This window comes from Zalophus californianus, chromosome 9 (genome assembly GCF_009762305.2).
Source record: "Zalophus californianus isolate mZalCal1 chromosome 9, mZalCal1.pri.v2, whole genome shotgun sequence".
NCBI lineage: Eukaryota > Metazoa > Chordata > Mammalia > Carnivora > Otariidae > Zalophus > Zalophus californianus.
Genome location: NC_045603.1, coordinates 7,432,967 through 7,451,494, shown reverse-complemented (window position 1 = coordinate 7,451,494; position 18,528 = coordinate 7,432,967). Strand labels below are relative to the sequence as shown.

At 57.6% G+C, this 18,528-nt stretch overlaps 2 protein-coding genes across 5 annotated transcripts in view; one reads left to right on the top strand and one right to left on the bottom strand.

The window, feature by feature from the left end:
• POLR3H (RNA polymerase III subunit H) overlaps positions 1–12,284 on the bottom strand; it is a 28,805-nt gene extending 16,521 nt beyond the window's left edge. Inside the window, exons 1-3 of the mRNA XM_027594530.2 lie at positions 11,907–12,284; positions 10,385–10,477; positions 786–909 (exon numbers count right to left, since the gene is read on the bottom strand). The gene's annotated coding sequence lies outside the window, so the exon portion shown is untranslated. The remainder of the gene's footprint in view (positions 1–785; positions 910–10,384; positions 10,478–11,906) is intronic.
• CSDC2 (cold shock domain containing C2) lies at positions 6,183–18,412 on the top strand. Of its 4 annotated transcripts, none has more exons than XM_027594526.2 (4): positions 6,183–6,577; positions 14,263–14,561; positions 15,725–15,847; positions 16,456–18,412. In XM_027594526.2, the coding sequence occupies exons 1-4, from the start codon at positions 6,392–6,394 to the stop codon at positions 16,616–16,618; spliced, it is 771 nt and encodes a 256-aa protein (XP_027450327.2). In that variant the 5' UTR covers positions 6,183–6,391; the 3' UTR covers positions 16,619–18,412. The 4 variants fall into 4 exon arrangements, with proteins under 4 accessions (XP_027450327.2, XP_027450330.1, XP_027450326.1 ...); XM_027594529.2 differs by lacking the exon at positions 6,183–6,577 and adding an exon at positions 6,875–7,027; XM_027594525.2 differs by lacking the exon at positions 6,183–6,577 and adding an exon at positions 8,135–8,216.
• Positions 18,413–18,528: the final 116 nt, after the last annotated feature.

The window sequence follows — 18,528 nt, the reverse complement described above, 5'->3', positions numbered from 1 at the left end:
CCAGATTCACCCCCTGCCCGCTCCATGTCCCTGTTCAGCAACTTGAGTTTAGTCTGGGCCAGAGTGGAACTCTTGGTCACGTCTCTCCTGCCAAGCTGCCCCTGCCCCAGTCTTCCCATCTTAGAAAATGACTCCTCCATTCTTAGGTCGCTCGGGCCCAAACATGGGGATTATGTTTCGTTGTCTCTCACCCGCTCCCCTACACAACGTGAACAAATACTGTTGTTTCTACCTCCGATGCAAACAGAGTCCAACCCTCCTGCTCACCCCCACTGCAACTCTTGGGGCCCAGCCACCCTCACCCTGTACTCCTCACTCCACACTCCTCACCTGGGCCTTTGTTTTAGCCTCCACCCTGGTTTCCTTGTCCTGGCTCACGCCCCACCATCTCTGCTCAACACAGAAGCCGGAGAGACGCTGTTAAAATGCCGACCAGAAATTCTCAATCCTCCTCTCCAGACCCTGCGATGCTCCATCTCATAAAAGCCAGGCCTTAGGACGTCCTTCACAGCCCTCGGGGTCCTCTGCCCCTCACCCCCGTGACCGCATGTCCCACTGCTGTGCCCTGTGGCTGTTTCTGACACCCCAGGCACGCTCCCCACTGGGGCCTCTGCCTCTCCCCAGAACGGTCTCCCCTCCCCACCCTCCTGTCTTCAGTCCTCACCTCCTGCAGACCTTTGCTTTAGTGACACCTCCGTGAGGCTTTTCCTGACCCTCCACCCGGAGCCCCCCATTTTAAATCTCAAACCACCCAGCCACCAGCCCCCACTCCCTACCCCACTTACCAGTTTCCCACAGCACATGACCTGCTTTATGAGGTTCTTCTATTGCCCCTCTCCCTCTTCCTGATTGTAAGCTCCATGAAGACAGGCATTTCGTCTGTTTTGGTCACTGTCAACTCCCCACTACCTAGAAAGGTGCACAATCAGTTCAGGACAAATATTTGTTGGATGATTGAATGAAAGAAGGAAGGAAAGAAAAGATTGGCCCTGGGATTCCTCCTCGCCCCGCCCCCCCCCCCGCCCCCCGCCCCCGCCCCCGCCGTGGTCTGGAAGCTTGCTGATGGTGGAGGGATTTGGCTCTGAGCTTTCCAGCATCCACAGCCAAGAGGAAAACATTTTCAGTTACAATATGGAAACCAACCAGGTGACAGTAAGTCCAGATTGTCTTGATTCTGAGCCCCAGAGACCTCCCTCCGGGTTCTTAGGAATGGAAGCTTTGAGGAACAGCACCAGGCCCTTGACGGTCTGTCTGGACGGGCCCAGGAACGATTCTCATTTGGGCACTTTTTAGAATGTCCTTCCATGGGGCACCTGGCTGGCTCAATCAGAAGAGCATGCAACTCTTGATCTTGGGGCTGTGAATTCGAGCCCCACGTTAGGTGTAGAGATTACTTAAAAATAAACTCTTTTTTTTTTAGATTTTATTTATTTATTTGAGAGAGAGAGAGAGAGAGAGAGAGCATGAGATGGGGGAGGGTCAGAGGGAGAAGCAGACTCCCCGCCGAGCAGGGAGCTCAATGTGGGGACTCGATCCCGGGACTCCAGGACCATGACCTGAGCCGAAGGCAGTCGTTTAATAGACTGAGCCACCCAGGCATCCCTTAAAAATAAACTCTTAAAAAAAAAAAAAAGTTCTTCCCTGGAAGCCAAAAGCACAGCTGAAGTACCACTGGGAATAGTGATTCTAGAAGGGACCTAAAAACAGAGCCTCCTGGTATGTTGCTCTCTGTTCTGGCTTGAGCCAAAAGCAAAGTGCAAAAAGTCAACAGGTATTTGTTGGGGGCCGTTGTGCATGAGGCCCTGCTCTGGGGGCTTGTGTTCCAGAGAGGGGAGATCATTCCAGGCATTGCTATGGAGAAAGGTCACATGAATACTGTGACAGTGAGTGACTAGCACTCTAGCTAGGGCAGCCAGAGACAGCCTCACTCAGAAGATTCGGATGGAGGTGAGCCTAAATGTTAAGAAGCCTCAAGGTGTTCAGGAATGGGTGTGTGAGGGAGGCCTGGCTCACAGCCCATCCCAGCCCTGGGTTCACTGGGAGTCAGCCTGGCTGCTCCAGCCCCAGGGCCTCAGGGCAGGATGCAGAGGGGGCCAGCTGTGGGAGGGACCCCTTACCCTATGACAGAGAGCACTTCCCAATGACTTGAGGGGATTTAAGCACCAGGAGACCCTCATCCACAGGCCAGAGAGTAATCTCCAGCCCTGGGGTCAGGGCCAGGGGACCCCTCCATCTTCCTCAGTCTCCCGTCTGCATTGATCATTACCCGGGATGAGGCTGTGAGGCCACCAGGGATACTGTCTGGAGGCAGGAGCATCTCATGCCTTCCTATCTCATTTCAGATGAGGAGCAGGCCTCTTGCCAGGTCCCCACACAGCCCTACACAATGTGACCCCAGCCCTCCTCTTGCTTCCTCATCCAGTCACACCAGTGACCTTTGGAACATGCAGCGTCCTTTCCTGCCTCTGGGAGTTCACCCATGCTGTTCCCTCTTTGGGAAACACTCTTCCCCTGCTTTTTACAAGGCTGGCTCCTTCTCACCCTTGGGGATCAGCTTACAAGGGCCCTTTCTCAAAGTGGCCTCTCTCAGCCCTCAGCAGGTGGACTCAGCCCTGCCCATCTCCATCTGCCCACCCCGCTTGTGTGCTGCCTTCATAAATCGCATTCAAACATTTATTCGTTTGCATACTTGGTACCATGTCTCTTCCTAGTTAGGACATGAGCTTTGTAAACTCAATGTGTGTATCTGTCTGGTTCACTGCTGGGTTCCGGCCTAGACCATCTGAGGAGTCAATAACTATTTGTCGAAGGTTTGACTGAATGAACGAATGACGTGGTCAAAGCTGCAGAAGAGGATCTTCCCACGGCCCAGGAGACGGGCATGCAGGGAACCGAAAAGACATTTCAAAGGCAGTGTGGTGTGGCAGAAAGAATAAGAGGGTAATGAAGCCAGAACTCCTGAGTTCTCACCAGTTGTGTGATGTCGGGCAAGTTTCTTAACCTCTCTGTGCCCGAGTTTCCACATCTGTCCAACGGATGGCACTGACATCTTAAGGATGTTATGTATCTTAAAGCATTACATGGTTTCAGGGCCAGGTAGGCCCAGGTCTGGCCCCCAAGGGGGGGGGGGCAGTAGGCAACAGGGTGTGAATGAGGACTCAGATGGAATCCGTAGGGCCTAGGGGCTACTCTCCTCTTACCCACCTCTTCAGATTCTCTGAGGTGAGGAAGGCTTTCGAGGAGATGAGCTTTTTGAATTCTCAGCTTTTCACAAAAATAGCCTCGGCGGCAGAACCCCTGGTTTCAAGCAGACAATTTCTTTGTTACTCAGCTGCTGGTGGGTGGGTGGGTGGTGCCACGGGCTGCTCATTTCCTGAATGAACAGCTGTGCCCTCTCCTCGTTGTAGAGAATAATCATAACACTACTTCAAACCTTGGCCCAGCCTCCTTCATTCACAGCTCTCCGGCTGCCTGGCAGCCTCCACACATGTCCACCAGCCGGCAGGTGGGGCCTCCAAGAAAGGCCGGACACGAAGTGAGGGTCAGGCCCGTGGCCCTTGCCTTGGCCTTGTCCATGGCAGACCAGGCCTTGGCCTCTCACACGTAGCCTGGATATCTTCCCCCTCCATTCCCTCACCCCCGTCCGGCCACACCAGCCTCCTTCCTATTCCTCAGGCACTCCGAAGCTCTCACCCATCCGGGGACCTTCCGACCAACCATTCCCTCTTCCCACAGTGTCTTCTCTCTGGATTCTGGCAAGTCTGGCTCCTTCTTGTCACTTGGGGCTCAGCTCAAACATCATCACCTCAGAAAAGTCCTCCCTGGCTACTCCCCGCTGGTGGCCCATTGGCTTGTAGTCCATAGCTTGCCACCAACAGCCCACGGCCAAAGCTCTGCCAACTCAGGACCCATGGGGAGAAGAGCCGGCCTTGGCCTCGACGTTCCAACCCAACTCCTGACTCTGGTTCTGATGGGCCACCAGGGGTCCGGTGGCTCAGGGGAGAGGAGAGGGCATTCCCCGGATGAAAGCATGGGGGCCGTTTCCTGGCGGAAGGGACAGTGGGTGGTGGGCAGGGGAGATGGCAGCCATCCACCCCAGCCCCAGCCCCAGCCCTGCTCCTGGAGCGTGTGAACCATGGGTCTAGGCCCCTGTTCCGTCACTCTGTCACTTCCAAGCTGGATGACTCTGTGAGGTCCCCCATCTCTCCCAGCCCATTTCCTCATCCAGGTAAACCTCACAGAGTTGTTATAAGCAGCAGGTGAGCTGATGCCCGTGCAGGCACTTTGAAAACTATGATTATCTTTGGAAGAGAGGAAAACAAGAAGAGAAGGGTTTAAGCAGGTTGAGGTTCCTCTGGGCGGGGTCCTCAGTCTAGCGGGTGGACTAGAATCCGAACTCCAGGCTTCAGGTGACAATGGGCAACAAGGTTCCCCATCTCTTGTGTAGGATCAGAAACCTAGGCTGTCTGAGCCTGATTGTTCTGGGAGGTTCTGGAAGGGCAGGGATACGTGGTGGCATTGGAGGGCCCCGGGTGCAAATATCCTTCTAACCAGACAATGAACGCGGGCAATTCCCTCCTCCTACCTGAGCCTTACGTCCTCGCCAGCAAAATAGGGGTGGTGATAATAAATTGCTGGATCGTTGTGGGCCTTGAATGGTGGCAAAGCCTGCTGCCCCACAGCTGGGGAGTCCTGGGGTATCTGACCAGCTGTTGTTATTATTTGCATATTTCTTGATCATTTCCCTTTGACTCCCTCCTCCTTTTAATTTCAGTAAGACTTCTGTTGAAAATGCCAGCCTGCGTCAAGAGTGCTAAGGATCACAGGCGGGAAAGCCTTCCTTCTTTCCAAGCTGAGGCTGAGGAGAAAGGAGGGGGAGGAAGAGAAGCCCCTTTGTGGCAGCCTCTGTAGCCGGGCCTGAGGCTTAGCTACGGACTGTTCTGGAAACACCGACAGTGGCTCAGAAAGGGCCTTCTTGCCTCCTTTACAGAGAGGCTGTGAGGATCAGAGTCAGTAAAAGATTTTCCCAAGTGCACACAGCCTGGGAGTGCTGGAGCGGAGATTCACACCCAGGGCCTCTCTGATGTGGAAACCAGGGCACTGGGAAGGGGGCAGGGGCTGTCTGGCCTGGAGTGTGTGTGTGTGTGTGTGTGTGTGTGTGTGGTGTGAGTGGTGTGAGTGGTGTGAGTGTGTGTACGTGTGTGGTGTGTGTGTGTGTGTGAGTGGTGTGTGTGTACACGTGTGTGGTGTGTGTGGTGTGAGTGTGTGTACGTGTGTGGTGTGTGTGAGTGTGTGTGTGGTGTGAGTGTGTGTACGTGTGTGGTGTGTGTGCGTGTGGTGTGAGTGGTGTGAGTGTGTGTGTGGTGTGAGTGTGTGTACACGTGTGTGTTGTGAGTGGTGTGAGTGTGTGTGGTGTGAGTGTGTGTACGCATGTGTGGTGTGTGTGGTGTGAGTGTGTGTATGTGTGTGGTGTGTGTGAGTGTGTGTATGTGTGTGGTGTGAGTGTGTGGTGTGTGTGTGGTGTGTGTGGTGTGAGTGTGTATGTGTGTGTGTGTGTGGTGAGTGTGTGTGGTGTGTGGTGAGTGTGAGTGTGTGTGTGGTGTATGTGTGGTGTGAGTGTATGTGTGTGGTATGAGTGTGTGTGTGTGTAGCAAGCTTATCACTCCCTACGGGACTTCTGAATTCAATTCAATTCAATTCAATTCAATTCAATTCAATTCAATAGAAATATCTTCTCCTGTGGGCCAGAGAAGATGAGCGCCTGTGATTGCCCACGTTCACGTACTCACAAGGATCTCCACTGAGCAAGGGATAGACCTGAGCCCAGGGTTGTGCTAATGGAGGCCGGGGGACCCTCTGAGAATCAGAAGGTAGAGGAAGGTCTGAGAGTCCCTCGAAACTGGGCTCTCCCCCGCCCTCTCCCCTCAGAGAGGGCTCCTCTCTGCTGAGACCTCTGTTCTCCCAGACTTACCCCTCTCCACCCCGCGGCCCCCAGTACACGCGCATGTACACACACACACACACACACACACACATGCACGCATGCACTCCCACTCACTAGCTCTCTAACTGCCAGGAATGCAGGCCGTCCCAGCTTCTCTCTCCCTGCATTCCTCAGCGGCTACTCCCACCTGGCAGGGCAAATTATACCCTGGCCTGGCAATAAAAGCCACTTTCCAAAAAAAGAAGCTTTAGGCCCCGAGAGATGCAGCTCCCTCTCTCACCCAGCCTGTGCCTGACTCCGGAGGCGGTGTCTGGCCCAGAGGCAACAGGGCCCCGTGTCCCTTTAAGCAGGGAGTACAAATTCTCATCGCAGTCCCTCCCTCCTGCTCTTCCTGACGTCAGGAGGAGGGCGTGTGTGAGTGAGTGAGTGAGGGGCTCGAGGTGCTGCATGCTCACACACACACACACACACACACACACACACACACACACACACACACACACACACACACGAGTCGTACCCACAACACATCCTTCAGACCATCCCCTGCTGGCCAGCTCCGAGCCCAGAGAGAGGCGGAGTGCTGAAGGCGGCTGCAGGAGCCAGTGCCTGGACCTCGGCAGCCAGGGAGAGGTAAGGGTCAGGCCTGGGCTGCGAGGGCACGGCAGCTTGGCAGGGGCAAAGCAGGGAGGAAGGACGCCGCGGGGCTGGGAAGGTGGGTCCCTCCCCTGGGGCTGGCCCAGCCCCGTTCAGTTTACAGAGGGGGGTGTAGGAGCGGATGTGGATGAGCCCACCCTGTCCTCCCTCCTCCCCGCCCTCCCTCCGTCCCTCCTCCTGGCCCCCAAGGGAAGCTGAGGCCCTGTGGCTCCCTGTGAGAGAGAGAGAGAGAGAGAGAGAGAGTGTGTGTGTGTGTGTGTGTGTGTGTGTGTGTGTCTGGGACTTGTGTCTGGCTCAAGAGGCAGAGAATAGCAGACACCTGCCAAGCCCCAGCCTCCTGTCTGGGAACCAGGGGAAGAGAAATGACTGGGGAATGAATAATCGTGCTCCTACCAGATGCCAAAAGGAGAATGCAGCAGGGAGCATGTGGGTCTGTCCCCCTGGAATTTGGGGCTGGGGCCGGGGAGGGACCATCTAGGGCAGGCAGATAGTTGGACCTGGAACAGCTGTCTAGTCCTGACTCTATTTCATCCCCAAACGCGATGGGGATAATTGTTTTAATTGGCTTGGAGATGTGGCTCCATGTAATTATCTTCGCCTCAGAGCCACCCCTACCCAGAGCTCTCGCCTCTCCTGAGGCCACTCCTCTCCCCTGCTTGCTGGTCTTGCTCTGACCTCCCCCCCTTGCCAGGGTGTAGCCCCGGGGGCAGGGGGCGGGCTAGGCTGCTGGCCGCCAGCTGCGGGATGCAGGGACTCGGGGCAGCCTGGGCTAGCCCCAAGTCCTTGAGGGGCCTTCCCCGGGCACAAGGAGTCCAGGCAGAGATAAGGGGTGATGCTGGCCCCCGAAAGGGAGACAGCAGGTTCCTGCAAAGCTGCCAGCCTGCAGCCTCTTCCCAGGGAGAGGGGAGGGACGCTGAGCGAGAACAATAATAAATACAGAGTGTGAACTGCTGCATCCGCTGGGGCTGGGGGAGGGGAGGAGGAAGTGCGCCTGGGTGGAGGGTGGGCAACCTCTCTGAGGGCCTGGCACCGTGCCCCCCTGGATGTGCTCCAGAAGGGGCCTCTTGATGGGGAGGGGCAGTCTCCGGCCCCTTGGAGGATGGGGAGCCAGTTTTTGTCCCCCAAACTGACTCCATTCCAGAGGCCTCTGGGCCCTCCAAATTCTGGATGTTTCCTTCACCCAGACTCCCTCCGCTACCCTCACCAGTTCCTTGAAGTCCTTTCCAACATCTATTTCCCATATCTGTCCCACCCCGCTGGGTCTGTCTGCCCTCCACTCCAAGAAAAAGGTCTAAGCAGGAACTGGCCGCACAGGGGCCTGGGAAAGGCCAAGGGACAGTATGGGCCACAGAGTCCCCTCTCAGGCCTGGCAATGTTCACGGATGCCCACCGGCCACGGAGGGGCTCTGGAGGGAGGAATAGGGGGTCCTACACAGCTAGCCTGTGGGGAGGGGACACCCACGGGCTGGTTGTTCTGGAGGCAGGTCCCCCAGATTGGCACCAGCAGAGGGCGCTCCGGGCTTGCCTGAGCTGCTCACATCTACTGGTCACAACCAGCACAGCCAAGTCCGGGGGCTTGGGACAGTTGGGACCCGTGTCCACGCAGAGCAGCAAGGTAGGAGCAGAAGGTAGTGGGGGGTCTTCTCCCCTGCTCCAAAGCTGATGGAATGATGGTCACCGGGGTGGCGGCTGGCACGCTGGAAAGCTCTGGGTTTTGGGGTCACACTGATTTGAGTTCAGCTACCCTAAGTGTGACTTTGACAAACCCTTTCCTTTCTCTGGGGGGACTCAGAGTGGGAAAGTGACTTGCTCAGGGTCACACAGCCTGGCAGAGATGGGATGTGAGCATGGCTCTTGAGGTGCCCATCCTGGCATCTTCACCCTCACTGATGCTAAGGAAGCCCAAAGCCCTTGTCACATACCCCAGGGCAGTAGGGGCCTGTGACAAGGAGAGTGAAAAGGTCTCCATGAAGCTCAAGTATTCGCTGGGGCAGTCCCTCACCCCCATACACACGCGCACACGCACGCACATGCTGCCGGAGGGGGAAGAACCAGGTTTAATTAGGTCACCTCCAGCTGCCGGAGCAGCTCTGGCACTGATGTATTTTAAGGACTGTCTGGGTGGCTGGGGGAGGGGAGGGACTGGGGAAGTGCCAGCTTCTGGCTGGTGGTCCTGAGGCTGTTTCCTCAGGCTCCCAGGGCCACCCACTGTAGATAAGACCCCAATGTTCAGAAAGCCCTCCCAGCACCATCCTGTGCTCCATGGCCTTCCCCTTTTTAAGTCATCATATCCTCTCCTCCCCCGGCTGTTCCTCCACACTGGGGGCTCGGGGCTGGGACATTTTTATTGGGGGAGTTGTTTTTAGGCTTGCCAGAGTTGGCAAGTGATTCACCCAAGGTCATAGTCTGAGTCAGCACAAAGCCAGAAATAGAACCCCAAGCCCTGACTCCCCAGTTCTTCCACGCCCCTGTTCTTCCTTCTCCAGGGGAGGGCAGGAGATGTCAGAGAGCTTTCCTCCCGCCTCCCAGAGGCCTTTCTGTAACCCACCCCCCCCCCCAACATCTCAGGTGCAGAAAGCACCACTCCTGACCAGCTGTGGGAACCCAGGAAGCCTCTTTCGCTCCCTGGGCCTTAGTTTACTCTTCTGAAGAATGGGGATAATAATGGTCATTGTCATGTAGGGGTGTTGTGGGGACTGCCTGAGGAAATGGGGCCAGGGACTTGGCAGAACACTGGCACGTGGCTAACGATCAATACACGATAGCTGTCTCTCGTCATGTTATGCTATGTTGTGCTCTGGTCAGTCTGGTCCTCCCCCTGGAGGGTGCGGCTGTCTCCTCTCCGGCCTGTTGTCCCAACGCCTGGCATTCAGCTTCCTTTCAGTTACGTGTGTGCTTTTGACAACCTCAGAGGACAGTCGGACTGACCTTCAGTAGGCGTCTGGTCCAGTGATGTTTCGAGTAGTGAGGCCCAGAGAGGGTTGAGGGCTTGCCCCAGATCACACAGCACTGGGGGGTGGGGGGGGGGTGGAGCCAGCTTGCTCTCCCTACTCTGCCCCGAACAAGACAGATTTCGCATGGTCAAGAGAGGACTGTGACAGCCATTTCCTGCCCCATTCTTTTTGGGGTACCTGAGAATTGGAGGAGGCCCAGCACCAGGATGATGGTCACCTGCTGATGGGGCTGAGTCACACTGTATCACAGCCTCGCCTCAGGTTACCTCTGAACAATCCTGATGTTCTGGTTTTACCTCCCCTGGTCCTTCCGTCTGCAGAATTGCCAGGGTTTGGCCCCCACGCAGGGAAATGGAGACAAGCTCGGCCGGGAGGGTCAGGGCCAGACCGCGTGGGCAGGGAGATGCACCCTCACAGGTGGACCATCCACACAGCGGCTCCTCAGCCCCTCCCACACGCGGGACAGGTGCTAACTATTAGCCCTATCTGACACATAAGGAAACTAAGGCTCAGAAAGGGAGGGTCACTGCCGAGTCAGGGTTCCGGCCCAAGCCAGAAATGGTCCCGGCCTGTCTTCGAACCCCCGGGGGCCAGTTCTGAAGGGCATCGTTCTGGGCAAAAGGTGCTCCCAGACAGTCGGACCGAGTCCCTTGGGGGCTGGGCTTTACTCTGAATCGAAACAAACGTCCTACACACTCATCTGTTTCTCTGCTTTTGGAGGAGTTTATTTTCCCCTTTAGTTTCTCAGGGAAAGTTCTTTTGGTAAAAACTCCAGCCGTGTTTTGGCTGAACCAGGAGCAGAATTTATCCTCACGAGAAGAGCACCCACCGTTTGCTTTCAGATGGATCTGAGCTCTTGTCATTCACGTGCTGTGTGACCTTGGGTGAGTCACTTCACCTCCCCGAGACTCAGCTTCCTTATCTGTAAAATAGAAACAATGGGAATTCCAAACTCTCAGGGCAACTGGGAGATTTCAAAATGGAGAGTAGCCTCTGTAAAGACTTTTGCGCCGGGTACCGCATTCAGACAACAAAAGCCCATCTTTCCTTGTCCCTTTCTGCAGCCACACTCTGGGGAGAGGGCCTGAACCAGAGGCTTGCCCTGCATCCCCTTGTTCTCTTCTCCCAGGGTTCTGGCAGGGCCCAGAGAGGGGAAGATCGTCCAAGGTCGCACAGCAAGTCAGTGGCAATGCAGGGCCTGAACCCAGGGCTCCAGAGCCAGATTACCTTGGTTCTTGAGTCCTGGCTCAGACATTAATTGCTGTGTGGCCTTGAGTGAATGACTTAGTCTCTCTGAGCCTCAGTGTCCTCATCTGCAAAATGTAGGCATAATAGCAGCTGCTGAAGGGGTGGCTGCAGGAATTAAAAAGGGAGGGGGCTGGGCAGGGACCTAGTGGGTGGTCAAGTCCTTGGGGAAAGAGGAAAGAGGAGAGTGCGGGTGGGCTTGCCTCAGGCCGGCTGGGGCTCTCCTTCCGCCCACTCCTTCTTCCCCCTCAGCCCAGTTTAGCAGCCCGGTCTGGGAGGGCGGACCTCTCACCCAGCACCTGCTGTTCTTCCAGCATTCCGTCCCATCTCATCCTCCCAGGAGCTCTGGAGGACAGGCTCTTGCACAAGAGGAGGGAGGTGGGGGAGATCCCACAGCAGAGCTCTCTGCCCCGCGGAGGCTGCCTTGTCTGCGCCCCCAGCCCTAACTCCTGCTCTAAGGCTAACTGTGGGCTTCTCAAAGGAAGCTGGCAGGGTGAGTGGGGGTGAAAGAGCCCAGAGCAGCCAGTCCTGTGGGGCTGGAGGGCACGAAGGCCTATCACTGCCCTTATTCCATTCTCCTCCCTTCTGCTGCCTGGTCTGTTATGGGGAACTTATTTTGGGGAGGGGAAGGAAGGGGGCTGCTGCCCTCAACTCTAACCCTGGGTGATCGATCAATGCATCTGTCCCCCTTCCCCGCAAGAGGCCTTGGGTCAGGAGGCCGGGAGGCTGGGAGGCCAGAGCAGGGCCCGGCTCAGCTGCGTCTCCCTGGTAACGGCTGTGGGCTGTCTCTGCCCCTCCTCCCCACGACCTCCCAGCACCGGCTGTCACCGCCAAGCACAATACCAGCTCTGGGAAAACTGTGCAGTGGGCAGGCCGGGACCAAAGGAAGCAGAGCCTCTGTCCACCTGCCACCCCTGCTCAGGTGGGGTGGGGGCGCCCGGACGCGCGCCAAGGGGCCCGACGTCTCTTGCTTTCCTGGCCCTGACATCTTGGGTAGCTTTGCTGCCTGTTTTCCTTTTTTGATAACAGCTTTATGGCGATATAACTCACGTACCATATGTTACAACTGTTTAAGGTGGACGAGTTAGGGTTTTCAGAATACTCACAGAATTGTGCGACAAGGCCACGGTCAACTTCAGGAGCTTCTCATCACCCCGGAAAGAAACTCTGCACCCATTAGAATTTACTCCCCATCATCCCTTCTCCGCCAACTCCTGGCAACCATGGATGTCCTTTTCGTCTCTGTGGACTTGTCCATTCCGGACATTTCACGTAAATAACATCACGCAATGTGCTCTTTTGTGACCGGCTGGCTTCTTCCACTCGGCGTAATGGTCTCCAGGCTCGTCTGTGCTGTAGCAGGTGTCAGGGCTCCGGACTCCATTCCTCTTTATGGCTGAGTCATATTCCACTCTGTGGCTAGACCACGGTTTGTTTATCCACTCCTCTGTTGATGGACGTCGGGTTGTTTCCACTTTGGGCCTATTGTGAATTACGCTGCTGTGAACGTTCAAGTCCAAGTTCTTGTGTGATTGCGTTTTCTTCTCTCTAAAAATGGGAATAAAAAGGCCAAACCCGGCCTTGACTCCTGGAGCAGGCTCAGAAAGAAAAACCTCACATCAGCTTGGGGGCACTGTGAGGAGCTGTGAAGGGCCGTGAGAGGCCATTCTCAGCCCCCGGCAGCTCTCCTGGATGGAGAGGGATGTTGGGGCACGGGGGCTGGGGGGGAGAAAGGCTGCATCTCCAGCCCCGGGGATGGCAGAGCCGGCTTATCAGCCTGACCCAGAAAAAGCCCACTTGCTGTGTGACCTTGAACGGCGGGCAGGAGACCTGCCCCACTGTTGAATGGTGTGACTCCAAGGCTCTCCCAGCCCTTGCCACACTGTGTTTCGGTGCAAGTCAGCCCTGGAAATTCTAGGCTGGGAGTGGGGCACAAGATGGAGGCCAGAAATAGGGCTGAGGCTCAGGGATTTACCTCTGGCACTAGGGTCTTTGAATGAGGGGGTGAGGTGGTGAAGCACGGGGGTGAGGAAGTGGAGGACCCTGTCATCCTCACTGCTACGTGACTGTGGATTATGAGAGCTTCTTTATCTCCCCAGGCTTAGCCAAGCCTCACCATAGCCTGCGAGGGATCGAGGCAGGGTCTATCTGCTCCGTTATACAGATGAGGAGACTGAGGCCAGTGGAACTACTCCCCAAGGTCGGCAGCTGGTACACGGCAGAGCTGGAGTGCTCCTGGTCCAGGTGTCCTGCCTGGTCCCGCTGTGGCCCCAGGCTCTGTCCACAGCCTGGCTCAGTACTCTGAGCTGCCCTCCGTAGGGTTCCACGGCAGGGTCTCTTAGGGCCCGAGGCTTCCCAACCCTTGTGGGGAGAGGACTATGTTCTCTTCCTTAGTAGAGGGAAATACAGGATGAAGTTTTTCAAGGTCATCCAGGCACTGAGCAGGTGACGAGGGTATTTCTATCCATGAGCATTGATGATAGCAATTCAGTGGGTATCTCTGAGATTCCGGGAGCTGTCACACACTCTATCAGGGACTCCTCAGCAGCCTGGCATGGTAAGTATCCCCAACCCCATTTCAGAGCAGAGGAAAATAGGGCTAAGGCAAACTCACCAACGTTCCCAAGGGCTTACCACGCCCGGGCACGGAGAGGGTCATTGACAGCAACCTCTCTGTGAAGTGAGAACCAGCACTAATCCCCATTTTACAGAGCAGGAAATTGAGTCAAAGGTTAAGAGCATGGACCAAGGCTGCACAGCCAGTTAGGTGCAGGAGGCAGGATTGAAACCCAGGTCACCTGGGTCCAGAGGCTGCACTCCCACCCGCCATGGTGGAACTGTCGAAGTCCCCAAGGTACAGCGACAAAGCTGAGATTCAAACCCAGGTGTGTGGTTGTGAAGCTGCTCACACTTGTGCCAAACTGTGTTCCAGACTGTCACTGGCCACTTTCCCCATCCCACCTCCCAGGCCCCTGGAGTTAGAGAATTGAGCTTCAAGCTGGAAGGACTTTGAGATTAGTTTTAGCTTGGTCTGGTTCTAGTGAGAGCCCTCTTCCTGTTTTGTAGACAGCTCCCATTTCGCTGTGTCCCCAGATGGCAGAGAGGAAGCAAGCTCTCTGGGTCTCTTCTTCCAAGGGCACTAATCCCATCATGGGGCACCCCGCTCCTGACCTCACCTACACCTAATGACTTCCCAGAGGCCCCATCTCCGAATACCACCACCGTGGGCGGTTAAGACTTCCAGATATGAATTTTTGGGGGAACAGTTCAGTCCAGAGCAAGGATATAGGACTGTTTTGTCTTTCTGGGGAGGACCCCGAGTCAGGGTGGGGGGGCCGTGAGCGGCCTGAAGTCACTCTGTGAAGATTGGCGAGCAGGCCCAGCCCTCCAGACTTGGGCCGGGTGTCCAGAAGCCGCTCAACCTGGCCCACACTCACCTGTACCTCTTTCTTCCCATTCCAGACGGAGCCTGCGGCTGGTGCGGCTGCCGAGCAGGGCCAGGCCGGGCCCTGCCCGCAAGGACGCCCAAGCCCTTCGCCGGCCCCTGTGCCCGAGAGCCCACCAGGCTCTCTTGCTGGACCCACCATGACTTCAGAGCCCACGTCACCCCCAGTAGTGCCCCCTCTCCACTCCCCCAAGTCTCCTGTCTGGCCCACCTTCCCCTTCCACCGGGAGGGCAGCAGGGTCTGGGAGCGGGGCGGCGTCTCGTCCCGGGACCTGCCCAGTCCTCTGCCCACCAAACGGACCAGGACGTATTCAGCGTGAGTACCCGCCCCTCGCCCAGGCTCCAGTGATTTTCCCCAGGACAGGGCTCCAGCCCTGTCCAACCCCTGTTGTCCTCACTCAAGGACAGAGGAGCTGTGTATGGACCTTCCAGTAACTTCTGTGTTCGTTCATTCATTCTTCACTCCACTAAGATTTATTGAGCACCTGACCAGGGGACCCAGGGATGAATAAGACAGTCTCCACCCATAAACTGCCTACAATCCAGGAGGAATTTGTCCAGCATTCACCTCCACCCAGGGTTGGGGGAGAAGGCACATCATCAGGCGTCAGGGAGGGGAGGATGAGGTCCTAGTGGGTTTGGAAACTGTGTCAGGTGAAGAAGGAAGTTGGGTGTTCCAGGTCCGTGGGTCAGCCTGGACCAAAACGGAAGCAAGGGACTGACCTCTGGTGAGGGGTGGGCAGGCGAGACGGAGACCAGGCTTGGGCCTCTGGCACAGGTCACTGGCTGGGGTCACATGGGGGAGGCGATTTGGAGAAATCACAAGGGAGACTGACTTGCCTTGGCCAAAGGAGAGATTTTTGGTTTTGTTTTAAGTAAGCCCTACGCCCAACATGGGGCTTGAACTCACAACCCCAAGATCAAGAGTCGCACACTCCGCCGACTGAGCCAGCCCAGGGTCCCGAAAGGAGAGGTTTTGGATGGCAAGCACTAATTGTCCCCTGTGTCCAACCCAAGGCCAGGCACAGAGCAGATGCTTAATAAATGATGAATGAGTAGATACGAGACAAATAAGTCAATAGGATACTGCGACCTCAAGAGGTAGTGAGCTCCCCATTTTGAGAGAAATTCGAGTTTAGGCTGAGCATTCTTCCCTCAGAAATCTTACAACAGGAGCCCATGTAAACCTGAATCGTCTCAGGAGGAAAGGGTCCTGTGCACAGAGAGGGGCACTGGCTGGGAGTTAGGAGGCCCACTTGCTGTGCACCCTCGAAGGGCCAGCTCCCCTCTCTGGGTCTCAGTCTCCTTGTTGTCCAATGGGACCATAAGAGAGCATTACTGTGTGCAGTTTCTGGCCTGGGGAGGGTTTTCCACAGCCCTGGGACAGGCTCTGCAGGCAGGCAGGGCCCAGGGGGGCTGTGGGAGTCCAGGGAGGGGAGGCCCCAGGCCACAGCTCTTATCCCCCTACTCTAACCTCAGGACAGCCCGTGCCTCGGCTGGCCCCGTGTTCAAGGGCGTCTGTAAGCAGTTCTCACGCTCACAGGGCCATGGCTTCATCACCCCTGAGAATGGATCCGAGGACATCTTTGTGCATGTGTCTGAGTGAGTCCCTCCCGCCTCCCTATTCCTGGCTGGGCCCCTGCTGCAGGGTCCCGGCAGGGCCTCAAGAAATGCCTCTCCAAGCCTCTCCCCTGGCTGGCTGAAGTCTGTGTCCCTGGCATCTTTCTCCTCCTGTCGCAGGGGCTGCGGGTGCGTGTGTGCGGGGTGGGGGGGGGGCGGTGGCACGAGGAGGAGGAGGGCCGGAGCCACGTGGGGAGGGGACACCCAGGCCGCAGAAGTCCCGGGAACCGCTGGCTGAGCCCTGGGATCCTGCATCACGGGAACTGAGGACTGGGCCAGCCCCTGGGTCTTCTGGCCTGGAGGGTAGACGGACATGGGAGAGATGATCTAGGCCTGGCCCCCAGCCCTGATGCCAGGCAAGACCTGGTGGGGGCGGGGGCACTGAGCTTCTCCAGGCCTCCGGACCTCCCTTGCCTTTCACGGCTCAATCCCCAAACAGCACAGACAGGGAGGGACCTTTTCGGGTTCCCATTTTACAGATTCGAGCTGAAGCTCTGACAAGGGAGGGGAGGCAGCCCTCAGGCCAGCCCACAGTGGGTGTCTGGGAGCGGGGCCTGCTGCTGGGCTGACGCCCCTCTCCCGCCCACCAGCATCGAGGGGGAGTACGTGCCCGTGGAAGGCGACGAGGTGACGTACAAGATGTGCCCCATCCCGCCCAAGAACCAGAAGTTCCAGGCTGTGGAGGTGGTGCTCACCCAGTTGGCCCCACATACTCCCCACGAGACGTGGTCCGGCCAGGTCGTGGGCTCCTAGGCCGGGGGGGCTCACGTGTCAGCTGCCGGGCAGGTGGGGAGCCACACAGGGTAGGCAGGCCGCCGCGGGCTCCAGGCCCCTGCACCTGCCGGGTCCCCCGGGCGGCCTCGGCGTACACGTGTCTGTCTGTGCTTGTGACCGCGAGCACGTGCCTCCATCCACCCCCCCGTGACCCACGACTGTTGTGTGAGCTGGACCAAAGGTGAGGCCCCCCGGGCCTGCCTTCTTGTTGTCGGCTCTCTCCTGCCCCTCCCTGCCACATCCGCACAGGACCCTCTCGCCCTTCTGTCCCCTGAGCCCCTGGGGCCTGCGTCGGGCCTGGGCCTGGGAGGCAGGGGGCGCCAGTGGGCCCCTCCCCGTGCAAGCCGGTTCCCCTTGCCTCTGCCCCAGGCCCAGCCCAGGGCCAGATTCTGCTTGTGCTACTTAACACCTCCCACCCTGGGCTTGGGTCTCCCGCGGTGGCCTGGACCCCTTGCCACAGAAGCCAGGCCAGCGAGAGCTCTGGGGGAGCCTCCCAGCCTCTGGCAGGGAAGAAGGCAACCCCTGGAGTAGCAGACCCCTCCTCACTGCCACGGGCCCAGCTTCCCTTCCCTCCATCTGCTCTCTCCTCTCAGCATCCCCGAGAGGCAGGCAAGGAGCCGAGGGCAGAGGTGGTTTTGGGGTCTCGGTCCCTCCTCCTCCTCCTCCTCGGCTTGGCAATGGCTCTGTGAGCTCCAAGGCTGCATCCTCTCCCCTGGGCCGCGCTGAGCCATGCTGCCACCACTCTCCGAGACGCAGATCTGTGGAGGGGTGGGGGCACATCTCCCCCTGCTTGGATGGAGCCAGCCCCTTCGCCCTGACCCACAAACTCCGCTGATGCTCTGCCCATGCCCAGATAAGGCTGCCGAGGACCTGGCGAGGCAGACGCACGTCCCCTCAGGCAGCGCCAGGCCTGGGCACCCACAGGATGGCCCTCAGCCCGAGACCACTAGCCCTGTAGCCCCTCGCTGGACCCTCTCCCCGAAGCACTACTGCTGGCCCCCACTAGGCCAGTGGCTGAGGTGTGTGGTCCCAATCTCATGCGTTGAGTCCCTTAAAGGGGGTGTGTGTGTGTGTGTGTGTGTGTGTGCATTCACTCTCGGGTGGGGGGTTGGTCTGGCCTGCGAGGCCAGAAAGGAGAGGCTTCGCCTCAATTCCCCCCATCACCACCACACCCCTTCCTAGAAAACACATTTGATGCAATAAGAAATGGGGGTTGAGGGAAAGCCTGCCAGGGACAGTAAGCCTTGAGACAGGGTCTGTGAGTAAAACAGGGGCTCAAATGCCCAGGATGAGGGTTATCTGTTTAGAAGGATCCCCAGTACTGCAGGTACCCCTTGGGCCTCGGGGTAGAGATCAGCTGGGGTACGTGCACCCCAGCCCCCAGGCTCTACCAGGCTGGGTGGGGGGTCAGAGCTGCTGAGAAACAGAATGGCCCAGCCTGACACCCCAGTCTGAGCTGGAGCTGGCCTGACAAGGCCTGAGGACTTGTCCCAGAGGAATAAGGACTCCCTGGCTTCCTGGGTGGAAGGTTTATTGGTGCAGGTGAACTCCTGGAAGCTCCCCCCCCCAAGACTCCCTCCTGTGAGCAGACCCCCCCCCCTCCGTTTTTAGGCACTAGCCAGTAGACAGGATGTGGCAACATCAGCCCCAGGGCTGTCTGGGAGGCAGAGGGGCGGCAGTACCCCTCCAAACCCATAGCCCTGCAGTGTGGAGTCAGAAATCCTCCCAAGACCCCCAGCCGCCTGGACTCCGCCCCCCCCCCCCCCCCCGCCCCGCCCCGGCCCACCAACCTCCCATCCTTCCTAACACTGGCAATAAACCCTCAACTGTGACTCAGCCTGGCCCAGAGCTGCCTCTGTCTGTCTGGGTCCCGGGGGAGGCGCTTGGGG

Coding starts and splice junctions, on each gene's coding strand:
- CSDC2 (XM_027594526.2), top strand. CDS start 6,392: ATGCTCACACACACACACACACACACACACACACACACACACACACAC. Junction 14,562..15,724: donor CGGACCAGGACGTATTCAGC/GTGAGTACCCGC, acceptor CTCTAACCTCAG/GACAGCCCGTGCCTCGGCTG. Junction 15,848..16,455: donor ATCTTTGTGCATGTGTCTGA/GTGAGTCCCTCC, acceptor CCCGCCCACCAG/CATCGAGGGGGAGTACGTGC.